Source organism: Gavia stellata, chromosome 6, assembly GCF_030936135.1.
Source record: "Gavia stellata isolate bGavSte3 chromosome 6, bGavSte3.hap2, whole genome shotgun sequence".
In the NCBI taxonomy this organism is placed as follows: domain Eukaryota; kingdom Metazoa; phylum Chordata; class Aves; order Gaviiformes; family Gaviidae; genus Gavia; species Gavia stellata.
In genome coordinates this window covers 29,052,013-29,071,655 of record NC_082599.1, presented here as the reverse complement: position 1 = coordinate 29,071,655, position 19,643 = coordinate 29,052,013, and the positions used below count along the sequence as shown (strand labels likewise).

The 19,643-nt window shown below is 41.4% G+C and overlaps 1 protein-coding gene across 1 annotated transcript in view; it reads right to left on the bottom strand.

Moving 5' to 3' along the window:
• Positions 1–14,619: 14,619 nt before the first annotated feature.
• Positions 14,620–19,643, bottom strand: part of GLCCI1 (glucocorticoid induced 1) — a 54,083-nt gene continuing 49,059 nt past the window's right edge. Inside the window, exons 7-8 of the mRNA XM_059818944.1 lie at positions 16,260–16,380; positions 14,620–15,188 (exon numbers count right to left, since the gene is read on the bottom strand). Of these exons, the coding sequence (XP_059674927.1) occupies positions 14,840–15,188; positions 16,260–16,380 (470 nt within the window). The 3' untranslated portion in view covers positions 14,620–14,839. The remainder of the gene's footprint in view (positions 15,189–16,259; positions 16,381–19,643) is intronic.

The window sequence follows — 19,643 nt, the reverse complement described above, 5'->3', positions numbered from 1 at the left end:
GCCATCTTTTCTGAGATGTGTATCTTTCTTCAGCATTAGGGGAGAGCCTGAACTCCTGACTTTGGGCTGCAGTCTCTGGCAGTAAAAAAGGCATCTACAAAGCGGATTAACTGGGAAATACCTAAGGTTTATGCTGAGGTGCGCTTACACTTATGAGTGCAAGCTAGCACTCATAACACAGGATGTTTGCCCAAAATCCTCTTCATCTCAAACTGTAATTATCTGCAATGCCAAAAACGTTAGGAGCTCAAGGGATAGACAGGCTGCCTTTCAGCCCAACTTGGTTACCACTGAAATCATTAAACAGATTCTTGCAACTTTAAGCAAGTCTGTGGTTGCTAAACTTGCTCTGGATTATGTTTGTCTTGATAGTTGCTAAAACACTTCAGGACGATCCACTCTAGCATTGTTAGTAGCTGAAGCAGTTAGGCTAAAAGCAAAGATGAGCCTGTATTGACTTCGAAGCAGCTAATCAACTGTTCTTTAAGACTCAGAAAAACATTTGTGTTTGGTTTTTAGGTCATGGATTATAGACCTCCTGTCTTGATTGGGACAATTAATGGCATTGCAAAAGTTCAGCTAAAGATGTTCTGAATCCTCATCATGTTAAGTAGAAAAACCATCTGAACAATCAACCCTTTTACACAGGAGAAACCATGATTGCAGAGGTTTTTCCTCCCCCCCCAATTGCAATACTGATTAGTTCATATTATGTATTAATTTCTTGTCAAATGTAATTTTTGAAATTAACATTAGCTTTGAATTCTTAGTCTTAAGCCCATGCAATTTTTTCACACTTTCAAATGAAAAAAAGGAGCCAGAGGTATTTAAAAGATAATTGATTTTGCTTAAAGAAAAGTAATTGAAATCCCTGTGTACAATACATTATCATAATTGTTGAAGTTGAAAACTAGAGCAAGAAAGCTAACATCCTGCAAATAGGCATTTTCCAGGCAAAAATCTTAATTACAGAGTTACAAACAATACTTCCCTACTACTACTGAAGTTTATGGCACATGCTTCTCAACAGCCTGGGCTGCAGAGTAATTCCGAGCCCTCGTGCCATTGTGAGAGGGTTTTCTGTGATGTGCATTCAGGCTCAGAAATAGTTGGGACAACAGGGTAGTTCATCATCCTGGTAAAATTACAGATTGATTGTTCCACACACATAACGTTCATCTTGATTTAGAATGCTTCATTCCAGTTGCATATTCTGTTTTAGTAGTGGATTGTTTTACAATAAAAACAGCTGCAGAACCCCTATGGCAGATGAAAATAGTAGTTATTGATTAACTGTCTGTCTTTATCAGGAAGTTTATTAAAGTTGATGTAATTGATTTTGGTGAGTCAAGATTTCTGCAAGTCTAGGAACAGCTGCTTCAGGGGAATTGGAGTGTGTGCCTTGGGAATTGAACAGCTCACGGAGAAAACGAACAAGTAACTTTTTCAAGTAACTTTTCTGGCCTTCTTAAGTAAGTAATCAGAAGTTATTTCCAACATAATGGAATATGACTTACTTACCTTGTTCCCTTCTGCTGTTTCCATATCCAGCACTGCATGGACATGACATTGTTGTACTCCAAAGCAGGACCGCTTGGCCACAAGCAGCCACCTGCCTTCCCTCAACACCCTTTTTTAAGTAGGTGCCCTTCAAACTTTAGGAGCTGCACGTGCTAGAAAAACATAGGATCACCTAAGCAACAAGGTGACTCTGAGTGGAGAAGCAGCACCAGCAGCAGCTTTGCTCCAAGTGGGACTAGCAGCAGACCTACAAGCCCTGACCACTCCAGGATCTGAGCCTAGAAAGGCACAGGAGAGTAGGAGGTTGACATGAGGACACAGCACGCAGGTGGTGTGCATAACTCTGAGTTTTGCTGGAGTCTCTGCCACTACCATTTGCCATCTACCATCAGGTCCCACTGTAGGTGCCAGGGGACTGGCATGGTGGTTGCAGTCTCCATGCTTGCTGCTGAGACCATGTGGGGTGAAATAGCCCCAGGGCAAAGGAAGAAGAGGTGGAAGGACCTGTCCTCTCTCAGTGCAGTTCCCAAAGAAGATTACTCAGCATAGCAGCGGGACAATGACATGGTAAAGGTGCAGCTGCCAGTGTTGGGTCCCTCCTCAGTTTTTCAAGCTCCCTTCCTCTTCTGCCCAGCATGCAGTTGCTGCTTCCTCCCACTTGGTCCAGCACCCAGCTGTTTTCTCCTCCCTGGTAGAGAGGCACTGGGGCAGGCCAGCAGGGATGAGCTGGGCAGCACAGGGAGGCCCTGCCGTGCTGTGAGCTGGGCAGCCTGCGGCCACTCTGACTCACCTCATCAGCAAGGAATAGTTGCAGGAGTCCAACTTCTGCCACAGTAAGCCATGGCCAGCCAGCAACCCAGCATATTTCTAGGTTTTTACCACTATGTGTGTGTAAGTAACTGGAAGTTGTGACCTCACTGCGACCTAGGCACACTACTTCATCTAGCATTTACTGTAAATCCCCCTCTGGGTAGCCTACTTTTACAATTTCTGCTCCTTGTAAATGTCTTAAACAAGCCACCATATGGGAAGGCAGGAAGCAGAGCGACAGGTAGGCTTGCCAACAGCCAAGCAGTAGAGGGTTTGCCTCAACTGAGAAACAGAAACGCTGGGAAAGTCTAGTGCTGTGTTGGCAAACTAGGTACAAACGAGCCGCTTCCTACTGTTGGGGCTGCTCTCCTCGCTCGGCACACACTTAGCGTGCACAGCCCGGCTGCCATGCCACAGAGCAAGTGAGCCTGATATCTCTCACGCACACGCACATGCACACACACACACACAGAGACTCTCCAGTGACGGTAAACAAGGGTACCATGGCCAAACAGGCCCTGCAGGTTCAGCAAGTTTTGCCTTGGGTAACCATCCAGCCTCCAGCTCCAAGGCAGCCTGGCTTTGCAGTCGCTCAGACCATTACCCAGATGTTCATTAACAGTGTTCTCTAAGCATAAAATTGACTTTCTCATTGACTAATTAGAAACCAGTATAATCTTCCTTTTAAGTAACACAAGGTATTTGCCTGCACATGTTTGTTAGACCTGCTGGAGCAGGTCCAGAGGAAGGCCACAAAAATGGTCAGAAGGCTGGAGCATGTCTGCTACGAAGAAAGGCTGAGAGAGTTGGGATTGGTCAGCCTGGAGAAGAGAAGGCTCTGGGGACACCTCTTTGCAGCCTTTCAATATACAAAGAGGCTGTATAAGAAAGACTGAGAGAGACTTTTTACCAGGTCCTGAGGACAAGGGTCAACAGTTTTGAACGGAAAGAGGGTAGGGTGTAGATTGGACATAAGGAAGAAATTTTTTACGATGAGGGTGGCAAGACACTGGAACTGGTTGCCCAGGGAAGTTGCGGATGCCCCATCTTTGGAAGCGTTCAAGGTCAGGTCGGGTGGGGCTTTGAGCAACCTGATCTAGTAGATGTCCATGGCAGGGGAGGTTGGATTAGATGATCTTTACAGGTCACTTCCAACCCAAACCAGTCTGTGACTGGTTGTTGAAGGGAGGAGGCTGCTGTTTGCCAGGGAGCTGTGTACAACTGCCATCAACCGCATCAACTTTTATCTCTGTTCCACCATAGTGAAAGCTTGATGTGCCCAACCTTGTAATTAATCTGTAGTGGAAGGGTGTGAAGTTTTGGCTGCTTTCAAAAAATTACAAAATTTAAATTAAAAAGAGAGAAGCATGCTGTAGCTTGGAGGTAAAGGTCTGGCTCATTCTACCTGCCAGCTGTTCATACTGGTTGCTGTTGGAATTTTTATGGGGTAACGAACACCAAAAAGAGGAGAAAAAAGTAGGTAAGGGACTTTAGAAGTGACTGCAGACCTACCTAAGCTGTTAAAGAAGTTACAGCCAGCCTTCTCTTTAAACAAAAGCCTTTCATCTAGTCCAGAAACCTTTTCTGTAGGGTGTTTCTTTTATTTTGGACTTCAATAGCTATTATGGCAGTAGGAAAGGCCCAGGGACAGTTGCTGGGAGCCGTAAGCCTCATCAACAGGCTGAAGAGAGGGGGGAAAAAAAAAAAAAAATTGAAGAGCGCTACACAATGAAATCGTCCACCCTGTCTCTAACCTAGTTGGGTGGATAACAGCTGGCTGCAGGAAACAAGCATGCTGAATGTAACAGGAGCAGGATCTGACAAGGAAAAAATCCCAAATCCCTACTATTAATCAAAGTGCAATCCTCAGCATAAACCCTTGACACATAAAATACAGAAATTAAAATCATGGGCCATTGAAGTAACTGCTTTGCTGTTACAGCTGCATATTTTCCTGGACTGTTTAGGCAGTCCGTGTGTGTAGTTTTCCATGATCATCTCTGCTTTGAATTTGAGTACCAGAGCTCCAAACTCCAAATTCTGACAACAGAGAGCAACCCCCACCCTGGCAGGGTGATAGTTTGATTTGATTCTTAGAAGACAACAGAGATTCTGAACAATGAGACAAGCCCTGGAGGGATTTTTCAGATCTACAGTTTAGCTGGGTCTTGGCCCGATCTAACCTTTCCGCGAGATTGTCCCTGGATTTGGTGACAGCAGCCAGGGCTGCAAAGGAACCATGGGCACGTAAGTGATTCAAGGCTTTTCCCCCAAAATGCCAGCCTATGCTGTTAAGTCACAGAAGCCTACTCAGGGCTCGGGTCTATGAGCATCCCAAACCCATCTAAATGTGGGCCACCACCCCCTGGTGTCCTAGCAGGCCCTTTCCAACTGAAAGAAGAGCCTGTAATGGCACTGATCTAGCTGAAAGCTTAGCAAAAAAAAAAAAAGGAAAGAAATAAACAATGTTTGAGGCAGCAGAGGTCACAGACACGCGAGCCTGCACCGCGGGGAAATGCCAGCAGCGGCAGCAGTGCTACCAGAGCCCTCGGGCAGTGCCTGCGGTCACCTCTACTTGTCACCAAACCACAGCCAAGCTTACCTACAAGGTATACACAGCTGTTACTGCTCTTCATGTAGGGAAACAGTAATTATAAAAAGCCTTACTCAAACAAAATCTTCCTTTTGTCTACCCTTAACCCTCCCTCCCCCTCCCTCACTGAGCACTTTGCAGCTTTTGCTTTCATTTTTAAGGGAAGTGATCTGGGTCTCCTTGGAGGTAGGAGAGCTTGTGGCTTCACCGGCCTTTGCCACATATATTAGTTATTATTACTGTGCTTCAAAGGCTAGACAGACCTCAGAGAGCACACGTACATCTCACAGCTCACCGTTTAAGCCATGGGAACGTTGCCTAAACAAAGTATAAAGGGAAACAAGATTAAAAACCAATCAGGCATTGAGGAAGAAAGCCTGCACTGACACTGCTGCAAGCCCCTCCTCTTGCCCCCACCCATTTTAACAGCCCATCCTGTTAGCAAACATTAACTGCATCAGAAAACACTAAAAATCCATAATGGGTCATTTTCCTACTTGAGATTTGCAGGAGCAGATTGAACTGTCTGTCCTGGGGTGGTTTTTAATGAACAGTACAGCTTCCCTGTAAGTGGTTCGGGTTCCCTCTCCATTCCCCATAAACACATGAAGTATCTAATGGAGGGGCTTAATTGAGGTTGAGGTACGTAATGTTTTCTTTGATGGTTGTTATCCAAGTGAAAAAAGGACAGTATTTTAAGATACAGAAGAATGCTTTTATGGCCCCAAAACAAGTCCTTCTGTTGTGTAGCAGCACCGAAACAAAACAAGTTCCTTTCTGCAGGGAGGACTGCCAAAATGAAGCAAGTGCCTCTCCGCAGGGAAGACTTAATCCAATGTACACACCATCAGCATCGACAAAATCTCTATCAAGATGCTTAAGCTTCTGCACCAGGGCATATTAAAAAAAGAAAAAGCCTGACCCACAACAGCGTCAAGTAGCTTGGCACCAGTCTTACTGTGATTCATGGGCTCATGATGGTTCCTGTCCCCAGCTTCCTGCCGGATCCCGAAACAACACTGTGATGCTGCCTGCCTTAAGTCCCAAAGGCTGCAGAAGACCACATCACATCCTCTTGGTTTGCAATGAGGAGGAGGAAACCCCTCCCGGCCATCAGAGACAGCGGAAAGGAGACTGCCACACAGGAGAAGCAGGCAGAGCCTATGCTTATTGGGTTGGGAAATAGAGACTCCTACGATGGCGAAGGCTGGGAGCTGGTGACTTCTGGCACCAGGAGGATGGCTCCTGCTCCACCTGCAGATCTGCATCTCCAGAACAGGACCAGTGCCCTGGTAGCAGGCAGGGGGCTGGGAGCTGCATCCCACTAAGCCTGCCAAGCCTGAGCTGTGCAGCTGTACTAGGAGGCAGTGGCAATTGACAGCAGTGGGCAACTCCCCGCTGCCAACCCAACCTGTCATCTAGGGAGGTTTGCAGCATGCTGGGGACTTGGATCCAGGATGTTATGGAGAGACTGCCAAGGCCTCTCTGGCCCACAGACCCATCGTCAAGTGACAAAGGTTTGGCAAACAAAGGGTGCAGGGTGATGTGGTCAAGACAGACCTCAGAGGTCAACAAAAATAAGCTAAGTGCCAAGACAACAGCACTGCGGGGAGCTCTCCTAGCACTTCTGGGAGATCAGGGTGGCTCCCTGAAGGGGCTATAAGCTCACACATACAGCCTGGGAGCAAACAGGAGGAATTAGAGGCCTGCATGCAGTTGCAGGGCTATGATCTCACTGGGATCACAGAATTGTGGTGGGACAGCTAACACAACTGGAGCACAGCCATGGCTGGATAGCAGCTCTTTAGGTAGGACTGGCCAGGATGGTAAGGAGGGGTAGCTTTATGTGGGAGAGTACTGGGAAGGCATGGATGCCTTAGGATGACTTTGGGATCTGTGGTGACCCAGATGAGAGCTCATGGGTCAGGATTAGAGGGCAGACCAATGTGGGCAACATGGTGAGTGTCTGCTACAGACCACCTGATGACAAGGGAATAGATGAGGCCTTCTTCAGACAACTGGAAGACACCTTACGTTTGGGGGCCCTGAACAACCCTGAAATCTGTTGCAGGAACAATACAGCAGGAGACAAACAATCCAGGAGGTTTCTGCAGTACCCTGATAACTTCCTGACACAGTCAGGAGCTGGTGAGGGGAGATGGTCAGCTAGATCTCATACCTGCAAAGAACAAATGGTCAGGAACATGAAGGTTGGGGGCAGCCTTGGCCAAAGTTACCACAAGATGGTGAAGTTTAGGATCTGGAGAGGGAGGGGAAAAAGCAAAAAGCAGGATCACAAACATGGACTTTAGGAGCGGACTTTGGGCCCTTCAGGGACCTGCTTGGAAAAAACCCATGGGATACAGCCCTGGAAATGAGTGTAAGAGACCTGGTTGATTTTCAGGGATCACCTGCTCCAGGCTCAATCCTTCCTCTCTACTCAGCACTGTAGAAGGCTCAGGGGGGAATCTGATCCACATGGATCAAGATTTGAAATGGGAGGAGGGGGATTGGTGTCAAAAAGGATGGCGCCAGACTTTTCTTAGTGGTGCCCAGAGACAATGGGCACAAACTGAAATACAGGAAATTCTACTTAAACGTACCAAATTACGTTTTTTACTGTGAGTGTGGTCAAACACTGGAACAGGTTGCCCAGGGAGGTCATGGAGTCTCTGTCCCTGCAGATATGCCAAACCTGACTGGACACTGCCTGAGCAACCTGCTCCAGCTGACATTTATGACAATTATGACATTTCTGATCAAAAGGGTTATATCCACAAATTGACTTTCCACATCCAGAGTATTCTTACAACTCTATTCAACAGTCCCTAATCCTGAAGGCACATCAATCTTTAGACATTTAGTCTCCCTCAGTGCATTTCCACAGGCATCACAGGGCACGTACACAAATACCAAAGACCCTAGGCTGCTGGGATGCCCCACACTGAAGTACTCACAGGATTCCCAAACAAGTTTTTTTTCCTGAGCATCTAGTTTGTTGTCCAGTCTAGTAGATACATTTTCTCACCTACTGGAAACAAAACCAAATCATGCTACAGTGCTGTATTCAACAGCCTTTCAGTTAGGATGCCACCAAAGAGACAGATTTGGAGAACGAATGACACTTATCCAGGCTAACACTCCTCCAGAGCATTAAGGCATCCACTGTCTTCCTAACCCAAAGAACATCCTGTACATACAAATACGCACATACAAGGTTACCCTCCAGATCAGGTACAGGTAGTGCCTAGGCTGCCTTTGCTTTCCCATTGCTTCGAAACTGAGAGACCTACTGCCACCATCTTCATCTTGTCCCTGCCCCCAAGGGTTTAGTAGTCCCCTCCAGAAGAGGGTCAGAACAGACACTCCTCCCTAGAGGGAAGCAGGTTTCTCAGGTACTGAATTCAGAAAGTGTCTAACCTGTCTCCTTGGCATTCTTCACTAGAACAGAAAACACATCCACCATTGTACCCAACTTCATTTCATGAACAAGAGTCCCTGAAAGAGGTGGCAATACTTAAAATACACACACGCCCCATCCAAAATAAAACTATGCAGTGAAAGCCTGTAGTATGGTACCATCTCTGTATTATCATAGAGATGTAACCTGAAACTTATTTTTTCAGCGACTGACACCAAAATGCTGAATGTTTTTCAGCATTCTCTGGAAGTACAATGAATTAGAATCCAAAGGAATCACAAAAGCAGAGCCAAGCATATCTCCCCCTATTTCCTAAAAACAATGTTTAGTTTCCAAAGGCAACACCCTTACTTTTTTAATTTTTCACAAGAATAAGTTCTTCTTTCCCTATGTAACAAGCCCAAAGATACCACCAATCTTATGGAAAGGGACACTGTTACTCCCTGAGAAACCTCTGTATCATAGAGATAGGGCAGGACTAGAAATCCTTATCCGAATAGAAATCAGAAAGGAGTAATTGCATCACCCAGCCTTTTGGCACCAAACCTTAACAGGGAGTCTAGTTTCTGTGAGCTTTCTCCTCCTTGGAGAAAGAACCTCCTTCCACAAAAACCTCAAGAGCTCTCAGATCTCATCTCCTCCTGCAGTAAGCAGACAGACACCCAGAATTAGTTAACATGACTGCTATGCCTAGCAGTCTGGATTTAGAATATGCTGTTTACTTACAGTTTATTTGGAGAAATAAAAGTAAAAACAAGGGTACAAGAAATAGATTATCATGGGTATTACTAAAGATACGTTGCCCTGAGCAAACCCTATTTCTCAACCAACAGCTGTACAAATCACTGCAAAGTTTAATCACACAATTCACTATGCACATACACACAACAAAAAAAATTTTAAACCCCCAGAACTTATTTTTCTACAGGTGCAGTTGTTAGCCTAATTGTGCTTCGTTAACAAGCTCAGTCTCTAATTCAACGGGGAAAAAAAAAAAAGATTACACAACTTCCTCTTCTTCCAGGCTACAGCTCAAGGCAGCCAATTTAACAGCAGAACTTGTTACAACCTGAGATACAATTTCAAGTTGTTCTTAAAAAAGGGGTCATCTCTCTAACCAGCTTCATCTGCTTGCTATTCTTTCTTGTTATCAACTGAATTAGCAGTTTAACTTGCATGTTCACTCACTTCCAATAGTGGTCTTTTCCTGAGGAAACACTCTACCTTCTCGATCAGCCCCACCTGAGTGACACACTGTTGCACTCCAAAAGACACTGCCTACTCCACAGTTTCTTGCCATCTCTCCAAAATTATGGTGCTATTGAGGAGGTGACAGAATCAAAACAATTATAAAGCTACTCAACCACTTCTGCTTTACTGGAGACTTCATTCATGTGTGACACAAACCAAAAATTTTCAGAAGCCAGAAATTATCTTCAAAGAGCTATTCCAGACAGTTTTAAAAAAAGTGTTAATTCCCTAGTTAAAAATACTGCAGCATGATACTTCTTCGGTGAGGCAAGAATGCTTAAGGTAGTTAAAAGAACATACCTCTTTAAAGTCAACTGAAATGTAAAAAGCCCCAAATAATCATAAGTTAGTAAGGCTTATAAAAACATCTCCTTTGAGCACATCCTTTGTAAAATCATCTCATTTTAAACATTATCAGTACTTGAAAAAATCCACCTTGGCCCAGTACATAATTACCCTTCATGCTAAAATAAATCTACATTTTTAGTGTGAATTCATCTAGCTTCATTTTCTTACTGCTTGAGTTTAGTATTCCATGTCTGTTACATTTAAGTAGCTCATTACTAAGTATTTCCTATGTAGGTATTTACTAACTGGAATTAAGTCACTCCTCAACTGTTAGGTTAAACATTGCGCTCTTACAAAACCGTGCTGTTTTTTCCAGTACTTCACTCATTCCTATAGCTCTTCCCTGAGCCTTGCCCAGCCTCTCCTGAACTAGTTTTCCAGGACCGGTTACACTAATGCAAACAGAGACAATATATACATATTTTTAACTGCATGACAGTCTGATCAAACAACTTCCTTTTAGCCAAGCACCAACTATGAATGGCTGTACGTGTACATCCCAGTAACAGATGTACTTTCCCAGCTTTCACTCACTTCTTCCTTGCTTTTAGGTTCTAGAAACACACTGCGGGAACTGTGGTTATTTCCTCCCAATTGTGTAGCTTCAAATTTGTGCCTGCATGGCTATATTTTACAAAGCAAGCCAGGCTGTTTTACAGCAGTAATTGATTTATACTTCTATGAGTCATCTGTCAACTTCAAGCTGCTTGGATTTTACCTCAAGCAACAGATGAAGGTATCAATCCACTACCATGGAGTAAGGCCAGGAGCTAGTTTGCTAAGCCTCAGTGGTCTTTGTTGGCAACTGCGCTGTCAGCCAACATCTCTAATCCATTCAATTTCTTGTGTTTATTTTGTATTACTCCAGGCTTATGTTTAAATACTGTGGAGATACCAAGGCTCTACCCTTGGGACAGTATCTGGCTCTTCCCAAGAGCTCATTTCTCAGGAAGCCATAAATCACTTCCCTGACAGCGCCCTGCTTCCTAAAACAAGCAGGTCACTATCTGTTGCCCCCTACCCTCAGTGTACATAGCCAAGGGCTCCCCTTACACAGCCCTCCAGTCTCTGAAGAGTCCATTTCTAGAGCCATGAATTGCTAGAAAATAAAACGTTCAAGTTGAAGAAGAACTTTTAGTCACAAAGCAGGGACACAAGGCAAAATTATTTCATTAGCTCTCTACTCTCAGCACTTTTCGGACTGCTTGTTTTGGCTTTGAGGAAGACATAGGCAGTGAATTACACACAGCACGCAACTTCGAAGTGTGGCTTATGTGGAAGCGTCACGTTACCGCAACCATAACTAACCAGGTGAGGCCTAGGTTCACAGGGACGGTGAAAAAGTTACCCGTGGTACAAGTCGCATCACATCTTTTCAGGGTGAGCTACACACTTTTGTCAAAGTAACTCTTGAGAAGAGAATGCCCTCCCACACAAGGACAGCCTGAAACTGCTGCAGCCAAACCCATTTAGAGGACAAGGTGATCACAAAGCTTTTCCTAGCAAGCCCTACAAGCTGATGATGAAATGGCTGAAACTAAGCCGTTTCTGACTGAAGAAGAGCAAGCATTTTCATAGCAGGGTGGGATACTACATCCTTTGAGGGTCCAGACTTTCAGCACTTTCAGTTAATGTTTTTAACATAGTCACATTGAAACCTTGTAGTCTTTGGGATGCTGAAAACTTAAATTTCCACTTCCTGATAACAAGCATTCAATCATTCTTGCTGGTTATTGCCATACTGCTTCAGTAAACACTGACTTTGGAGGATTTACATGCATTTAAATATTATTATTCTTTCTTCCTCCCTCCCCCTCACCCCCCCATCTGGAAAGAATTATTCTGCAAGTCAAATGACAATCATTTGACTCATACAAAACAACATGAAACCAAGACTGTCAGTAGATTTATACCACATCCTTTAGGGGTTTAGTTTAGTTTCACATAGTGAAACATCTAATGGCTTTCATAATTTTCAACAGATAACTTGAAATTAGCCATACCACAAACAGCAGCGGATACACAGTTTCCAATAACACTTAACTGATTCTTCTTTTTCTGTGCTCTGAAGAGAGAAAAACCTCATCATATGCAGAAATAAAATATGCTATTTTTAAAGCATATTTAAGCATTCAGCTATTTTTAGACTTTTTTCCTCCCTAGAACAGTGTTATGCAAAAATCAATACATAAGACATTATCTTATTCTTTAAGACATAGCACACTAGTCATAAAGATACATGGTTGACATTATTCTAGATGTAAATCTGGAACAATATTAAACTTTAATCTCATTCTATGGTGTTTCATAGTTTCCAAAACAAATAAATGAACGACTGCTTTTGTGTGTCCCCCCACCACCTTTTTTTTAACTATAATTTTTATTTAAATAAGACACAGTAACTTCTATACCGAAAAAAATACAAAACAAAAGCCACACATTTCCTTGTGTAAAGCAGTATTATGTGATAACTTGAATACTGTTCAGCACAGTGGCTAGAAATAACAGTACAACTATGTACAAAACTTTAAACAATATTTGACAAATTTCTACAGCTGGATGTCAAATACAAGTGAGATAAACAACTGCTGGGAAATTTACATGGCAAAGCATTAGCTTTAACACATTTGGTTCAAAACCTTCAAATCTGCTAAGAACAAATGTGCAATTTAATTAATATTTAGTTTCTCGTGGAAAAAATAAAAAGAACATGTAATGGCATTGCAAATATTGTACAGAGTTCATCACTGATCTAAAACCCACTCGTCATATCCCCTGGTAACCTAACACCAATAACAGACTACGATTTATTGTCTGGACATAACCAGAGCATAAAAAGGTCATCATACTGCAATGTTATTCTAGAAAGAAAAATATTAAAAGGAATCAATACTTACACCACGAGTATTTTCTCCCCTTTATCTTCAGTCTATAAAATATATAGTGTTTTCACCTAGGCCTGAGATTAGTACGGTTAAAGATGGCTGTTGTGTTTCAAGAAGGTTTTTCTCATTAAAATGGTTAGAGACAGATCTCTCTCTCCTTCTATGTTTTCTGCAAGGGGAGTCAAAAAACAGTGACTGTTTTATAGGCTGCAAATTCCACCTTGTAACATAGTATTAGCAAAACCTCAGTAATAAAAAGGAAACAATGCTTTATCTCCAAAGAAAGCACATATTTAGTGAGTAGTTATTGGTGGCTTACTCTCACCCCCCTCCAATCACACCTTCAAAAGAGGAAAAAACATAATGGAGCAAGTTTAAATGCTCAGTAGCTGCAGGCTACTAATCTCTTCAATTCCTGGAAAAGGTGAACCTTATGCACACAGCATAAATGTGGTTCCACTGGGCTGAAAGCAATGGAGCAAGAACATCAAGTTTATTTTGCCTTTGGGGTCCTCTTTGTATCACAGGAAATTATCTCTGAAAGCAATGCTCCTCTTGTTCCAGTACAATAGAAGAGCACCACTAACCCGTTCTTGCTGTGTACTATTTTGAGAAAGTGTCCAGCCTGCAAAACCAGGATTATTTTACAAGAATTTTTTTTTATTCACACTTCAGGAGGGGGGAAAACACACTTTTACACACACAACTTAACTAACTGAAAGTTACGGGAGAAGCCTGGATTAAGTAACATGAACTTAAAACCATTGTTTTCCCCACCCCTCTTAGAACACCCACTTGCTACCTTTGGACTTTAATTCAAACACAATTACTCACTACATAAATAAAATGCTTGCTCATCTAACACCGCCTGACAAAATCTGAAAACCTATTTCCAACCAGCAAATGAACAAACATTTCCAAAAGAGAAACTAAACATTAATTTGACTTTTAGTCGGTAACAGTAGCATTTCACATCCTTAACTGCCAACAAAAACATGAGAGGAAATCCCCATCACCCCCTGTGAAACCTGAAAGAATTTCGGTCCTTGAACAAAAACATTCTTGTCTTTCAAAATCCTCTCACACACAACATGGAATGTTTCTCATGTACAGCCTAGTACTGAACACTTTATTTGCAACAGTTTAACAGTCATTAACTGAGCAACACCTGAAACCTTTAAATGCCACATTTTTACATATATTGAAATGACAGTAAATGCAACAGTTGTTTTACTTGTAAGCACATGACAAAGTGATATACATCACAGATTTGCTGGTTCTCCTCATGTTCACCCATGTCCAGGGTCATCATTCGCCTGGATCTGAATGCACTTATTCCAAGAAAGTGGAATGTAATGAGGAAATATTAATGCATAAAATAAGGAAAGGCAAAAGAGTGATGTTCCCTCTTTAGCTTTGTAGCTGTAAAATATTTTATATCCCAGTATGATATACATTCCAAGTTACCTGAGTTTACACTTCGAGAGAAGTACCTGAAGCTAGGCCATAGGGTGGGCACTGTGCAACTGTTGTGGCCATTTTTTTTTTTTTTTTTTTTTTTGCATTGTGTGTATTACAGAAGTTAGAAACATAAACACCTGGATCGATTGTAAACATAATCCTGAAGTACAGTATTTTCCATAGGACACAACACAGCAAGACATTTTCTATTCAGACAGGCAACTTTTTTTTTTATATATATAGAGCTTATTTATACTGTAGAATTTGAAACAGAACACAGGACACAGTACTAATCTGGTCAAACATACTATGAAATGCATAGTCTCCACTTAAAATGCTTAATGATATATGGATTCTGCAGGCATTACTGCTTTCTCACAAAAAATGCTGAACATGAATTCTGTCCCTGCCAAGAACAGCGTTGAGATATTTTTTCAAATGCTGCTAAGTATTCCGTGTTGTTCTGAAAGGTTGCCACCTCATGCAGATGTATCTGAACTATTATCTCCTTAATCATTGTTTCAGGGCAGAGGCCTGCTCCACCTTGGTCTAGATTAACACATAGCTCTGAGGAGAGGAATGGTCTTCAGTCTGAATTTCTTGCAAAAGCGGCTGCTGCTGCTGGGACGGTTGCTGTACTGGGACCTCTGTAGAGTCCATTGTGCTGGTGTCATCTGACAGAGATGAGAAAGAGACCCGAGACGAAAGCTGCTCAACAGTCAGGGTGCTCAAAGCTGTGCTTTGACCAGAGTTTGGAGAGTTCTTCAGCGTCAGGTCTGAAGCAGGAAGGAGGGGGCCCAGAAGTTTTACAGGACAGAAAGCTGACCCGGTTGGGATGAAATTAACCTTGTTTTTGTCAGGACATGAAAAGAGAGGGGCTGAGACAGGCTGACGAGACCTACAACAAGAAAAAAGATTATATACCTGGCCAACCATGATGTTTTATACGTCATGGACTTTGTGGTTCTACACGTTGCTAAAATGTGAATGACAAGGAATGGGATTAATTGGACAGAGGGGCAAACATCTTCCATATTGGTAGTCAGCTAACTGATCCACAGCATTAAAAACAGTACTGTCACAAAAATGACTTGATAATTACTGGATAAACATGCAACTTCCAGCAAGAAAAATCTGCAGTACATATGCAAATGAAAAATGCCACAGTAATTTAGAATGGCACAAATTCTTCTTTAATAAGAACAATGCAGCAACAATACATGTAGTAATATTAAATCCCTTTGAGAACCTCCATGAAATAGACCCCTCCTTTCCCTTATTCCGTAATTTGTCTGGAGGCTTCCTCCACAAGCCAACATTGCTCCTTCACCATCCAGTAGGCAATGAATGCTGTTAGAGCAAGAAATGTCCCCTCCTTAATTCTTTCATCCACAGGAGCTAAGCATGCAACCTTGACAGCATGTGCTCAAATACTGCTGGGTCTATGGGAAAAAGACATGACGTCCAAGATTTTAATTTCCAATTTCTTGCTCAGCAAAAATATTGAGCAAAGTCTATGCCATAAGTATACTACTGTCTATAAACACTTTATATAGGTTTCATTCTATTTTATATGTTTGATACGTGTCAAAATGCAACCTATGCTTGAAATTGATAAAGAAGTATGACAAGGAGAGTTTTTGTTTTAAGCCACGAACATTTAAGAAGTTAATAAAAAAATATATGGAAAGAGGTTCATAAATGCTTAGGAAATTAAATGTACCTTATCTTTTCTGCTTGGATTTTTGTTGCCTTTTATAAATGCACAAAAAGATTTCAAGCATAAAAGACTCCATTTCCTCTTCAAACCAACAAGAACACTTCAACTTCTCTTCTGTACAAACTCTAAGAATAGTTTGCTCCTGAAAAACTCATCAGCTGGAATAGTTTATTCATCTGCAGTTGAATAGGCTCAGTAAACAGGTTTACTGCTTTGCAGATACCAGCTGATATAAAAGGCATTACTTACGACATTTCCTCAAAGACCTTCACTCGCTCACATCCCTCTGGGGGCTCTCGTTTGAACATGTAGCTGTTGTTTGGTTTGGGAGATGAGGCATACTTGGGCAACGGTGAGCTACTCCCACTGTCTGAAAATTTAAAGCAGTTATATTACTAGAGATTGAGAGTGCTTTTTGATTAAATTTGATTTCCAAACAAGATGCCTTTTTTCACAATTTAGCCACTATGCCTGTTTGCTTCTACCACAACGCTTCCTTTATTGCAGGCTATTTCTAACACCCTTGTATAGCACATTTCTTCTGAATAAAAGCTTCAGTGCAGCAGTAATCTATCATATAACAACACGTAATAGGAGGATATTTTTATCCAGAACACTGCAATCAGAACAAAGTAGAGCTGTGATCCTGGAAACAAATACATTCTTTATTATGTGTTTCAAAAAACATAAACAAACAACGTAATATGCATAATACATGCAGAAGAATTATGAGTGGTAATGACAATACCCTTCTCACTGTATGAACACAGTTATTGAAAATGTGTGTATACAGCATGTATCTTATTTTAAAACATAATTCTGTACTGGAATATTGACCTCATTAGTCTCATGAATACTTCCAAAGTTGCAAAGAAACAAAGCATGTTTGTAACACAGGTACTGATACCTCATCATTACAATGTCCTACCTTACTTGCTTCACAATTGTGAAGTTGTTTTAGTATCCAAAATAAACCTTCCACAATTCAATTCTCTCATCACTACTAACTATATGATATAGGTATTCTCCGTAACTCCAGCTGTCTGTGCATATTTTACTAGACACACTTAGAAGTACAAGTGTGAAGATCTTGGACACAAGGCAATAGGCAGATTTCTTTGTACTTCTCAGAAATTGTAAGAGAGAAGGCTCAACTCTGGTAATGACAGAAGGACAGAAGTTTGAAAAATTAAGACTATGAAAGGGTTCACTTTAAACACTCATCTTGGCAACATGATATTCAATGCATTAAGCAAATAAAGTAGGCACAAAAATAATTACAGAAAATTAGCTTTCTGCAGTGGCTTCTACCTTTTCAAAGAGCAACATCTATCTCAGGCTAGTATTAGTGGCTCCCTATTCTCTGCTTGGGCTTACAATTAAAAAAATGAAATGGCAAGGTTAAAGAGGATCCCCCAACTTACAAACACACCTTATTCGGAGAGAAATAACTGCTCTTGCTTTAGCTCCTTTTGAGTCTTTCCACCAATGTGGGGTACCTTACCATTTTTAACTCAGATACCTTTATTTATTCTGCTGTTGTTCATATGTGCCTTGTCAGCAACAGTGGAAAACCAACCAAAGCTTCAAGCACTATGGTCTAGATTCACTGAAGCATAAAAGGTTGTCTTTAACAGTTTGCAAACAGTAACTACATAAACTTATATAACTATGACTCAAATACAAAGGCTAATCATTAGAGGTTTTGAAACATCTCTGCTTCCTCTTACAAGACACAAATCAACTCAAATGTCACACTTCCCTTTGGAGATTTACTATGAAAGATATGAGGGGAAAAAAAAAACCACAGTTGAAGTCAGCCTCAGTTGTGTATTGATTATTCATTTCTTTCCTGCTGTAGAGTGAACACAGCACTTCTATTTACAGAATTTTAGGTGTTAACTGTACAAAGGCAGAAAAAGCTTAGAGACAATACAGATATTTGCCAAGCTGGAAGCGTGATGGTCCTGTTGGCATCTTTCCACTGTTGGCCCACAGAGCTCATTCCAAACACAGAAATCATTAACAGAACCCAGACAGTTTGTTTCCTCCTTCTAATATTTAAAATTGAAGATTCAAGTTTCTATTTAAAAAATTTGAGACATAAAACGTGCTACTGTTCATTCCACCAAATAGTGGAAAACTGTGGAAGTACATCCAAGGAAAGAATCGAGCTGAATTCAAAGTTAAGTCAGTTCTTGGAAGATTTATAGTTTTGTCTAGCCAGTTCAGTTTTCAATCAAGTTTTCAGTTTATTTAGCCCTGTCTGGATGAAACTTTCTATATAAGAGAGCTCTTAAACAAGTAAAAAAAAATTTTATTGTATAATTTAACCATTCTGTTTCTCTCTTTAACCTCCCTGCTTTTAAAGCTTACTAAGTTGTTAGCTTTTCATTTTGATCAAACACACACCACACTACTATTTGAGAAATGCGTGTGGTCATTAGGAGGCTCACATGTACAAGTTTGCTGTTGGTTCTACAGGTACAGCAGCAGTGCAAGAACGGAAGGGTACTGGGAAAATAGGCCATGAGTTAAAGTGGTAAGAGGTAGAATTTACAGCTTAAGCCAGTCTCCACTTGTGTATCCTGTAAGCTCTTTTAAGTGCTAAACTATCACATTATTAATCCTTAATGACACTGCAAATGTGTATTCTCAAACTGTGCTATTTACACTTTTTTTTTTACTGTCTCAGAGGCTGCAATGCATGAGCCTTCATGTCAGAGGACACATCTGCATCTTCCACGCTTCCACCTGTAGGGTGTGCTCTGCTGGCATATTTCAACCAACTAATCAAATTTAATTAAGATGACAATGACTGACGATTAACAGATGTAACCTTTAAAGTGAGTTTTGTTACCATAACCACATAGCAGACAATATGGAGCCATATTACACAGAATTTCTAAACATAATTGTTCAAAATGGATATATTCTGTTATCTAGAAAATGTTTAAGATAGTATTTTTGTGTTCAATTACAATTTTAACCATAAGACTTAATACCACAAATTTTAGCTTGCATATATTACAGCAACAAAAGACGCAAACTAAAAAAGAATCTGTAAAACAATTTTTTCAGTGACAAAACTTAAAGGAAACAGGAAACTTTGCCAGTGAGCTTTGGGATTTGTTTCGATAGGTTAAAAAATACCTTTGTTTAAGCCTATCCAAAGACTTCACACACAATTTTCATTTTAAAAACTATGAATCAGATGCCCAGAAGTTAAAGAAGTATCTTCAGTTCATCTTCACAAACATGTTGCTTCTAACAGCCTGCTAGCAACAGCAGGAATACGCAATGCTGCACAAAAGCACCTAAATCAAAACCTCTGAAAAGCAGGTTATGCTATCTATTTTTGTATGAAAAAACCAAATTTCATCTGCTTGTACCTTAGGAAGCCTTTGCACTTTACCTCTGTCACAGCTGCCAAGTACGCTATGTAGCACTCTGAATTATATACTATAGTCTCATGGACCAGAGTATCACAAAACAGATCTAGCGAAACCGGTAGCTTTAATGCAGCAAGGCAGTCACTTAGCCTGCAGTAGGCTGATATTTGAAAACAAAATCATAAAGCCAGGTGCCATTAAACTACCTTCTTCTCTCCCACCCTTCCCTCTCTGCTCCAAT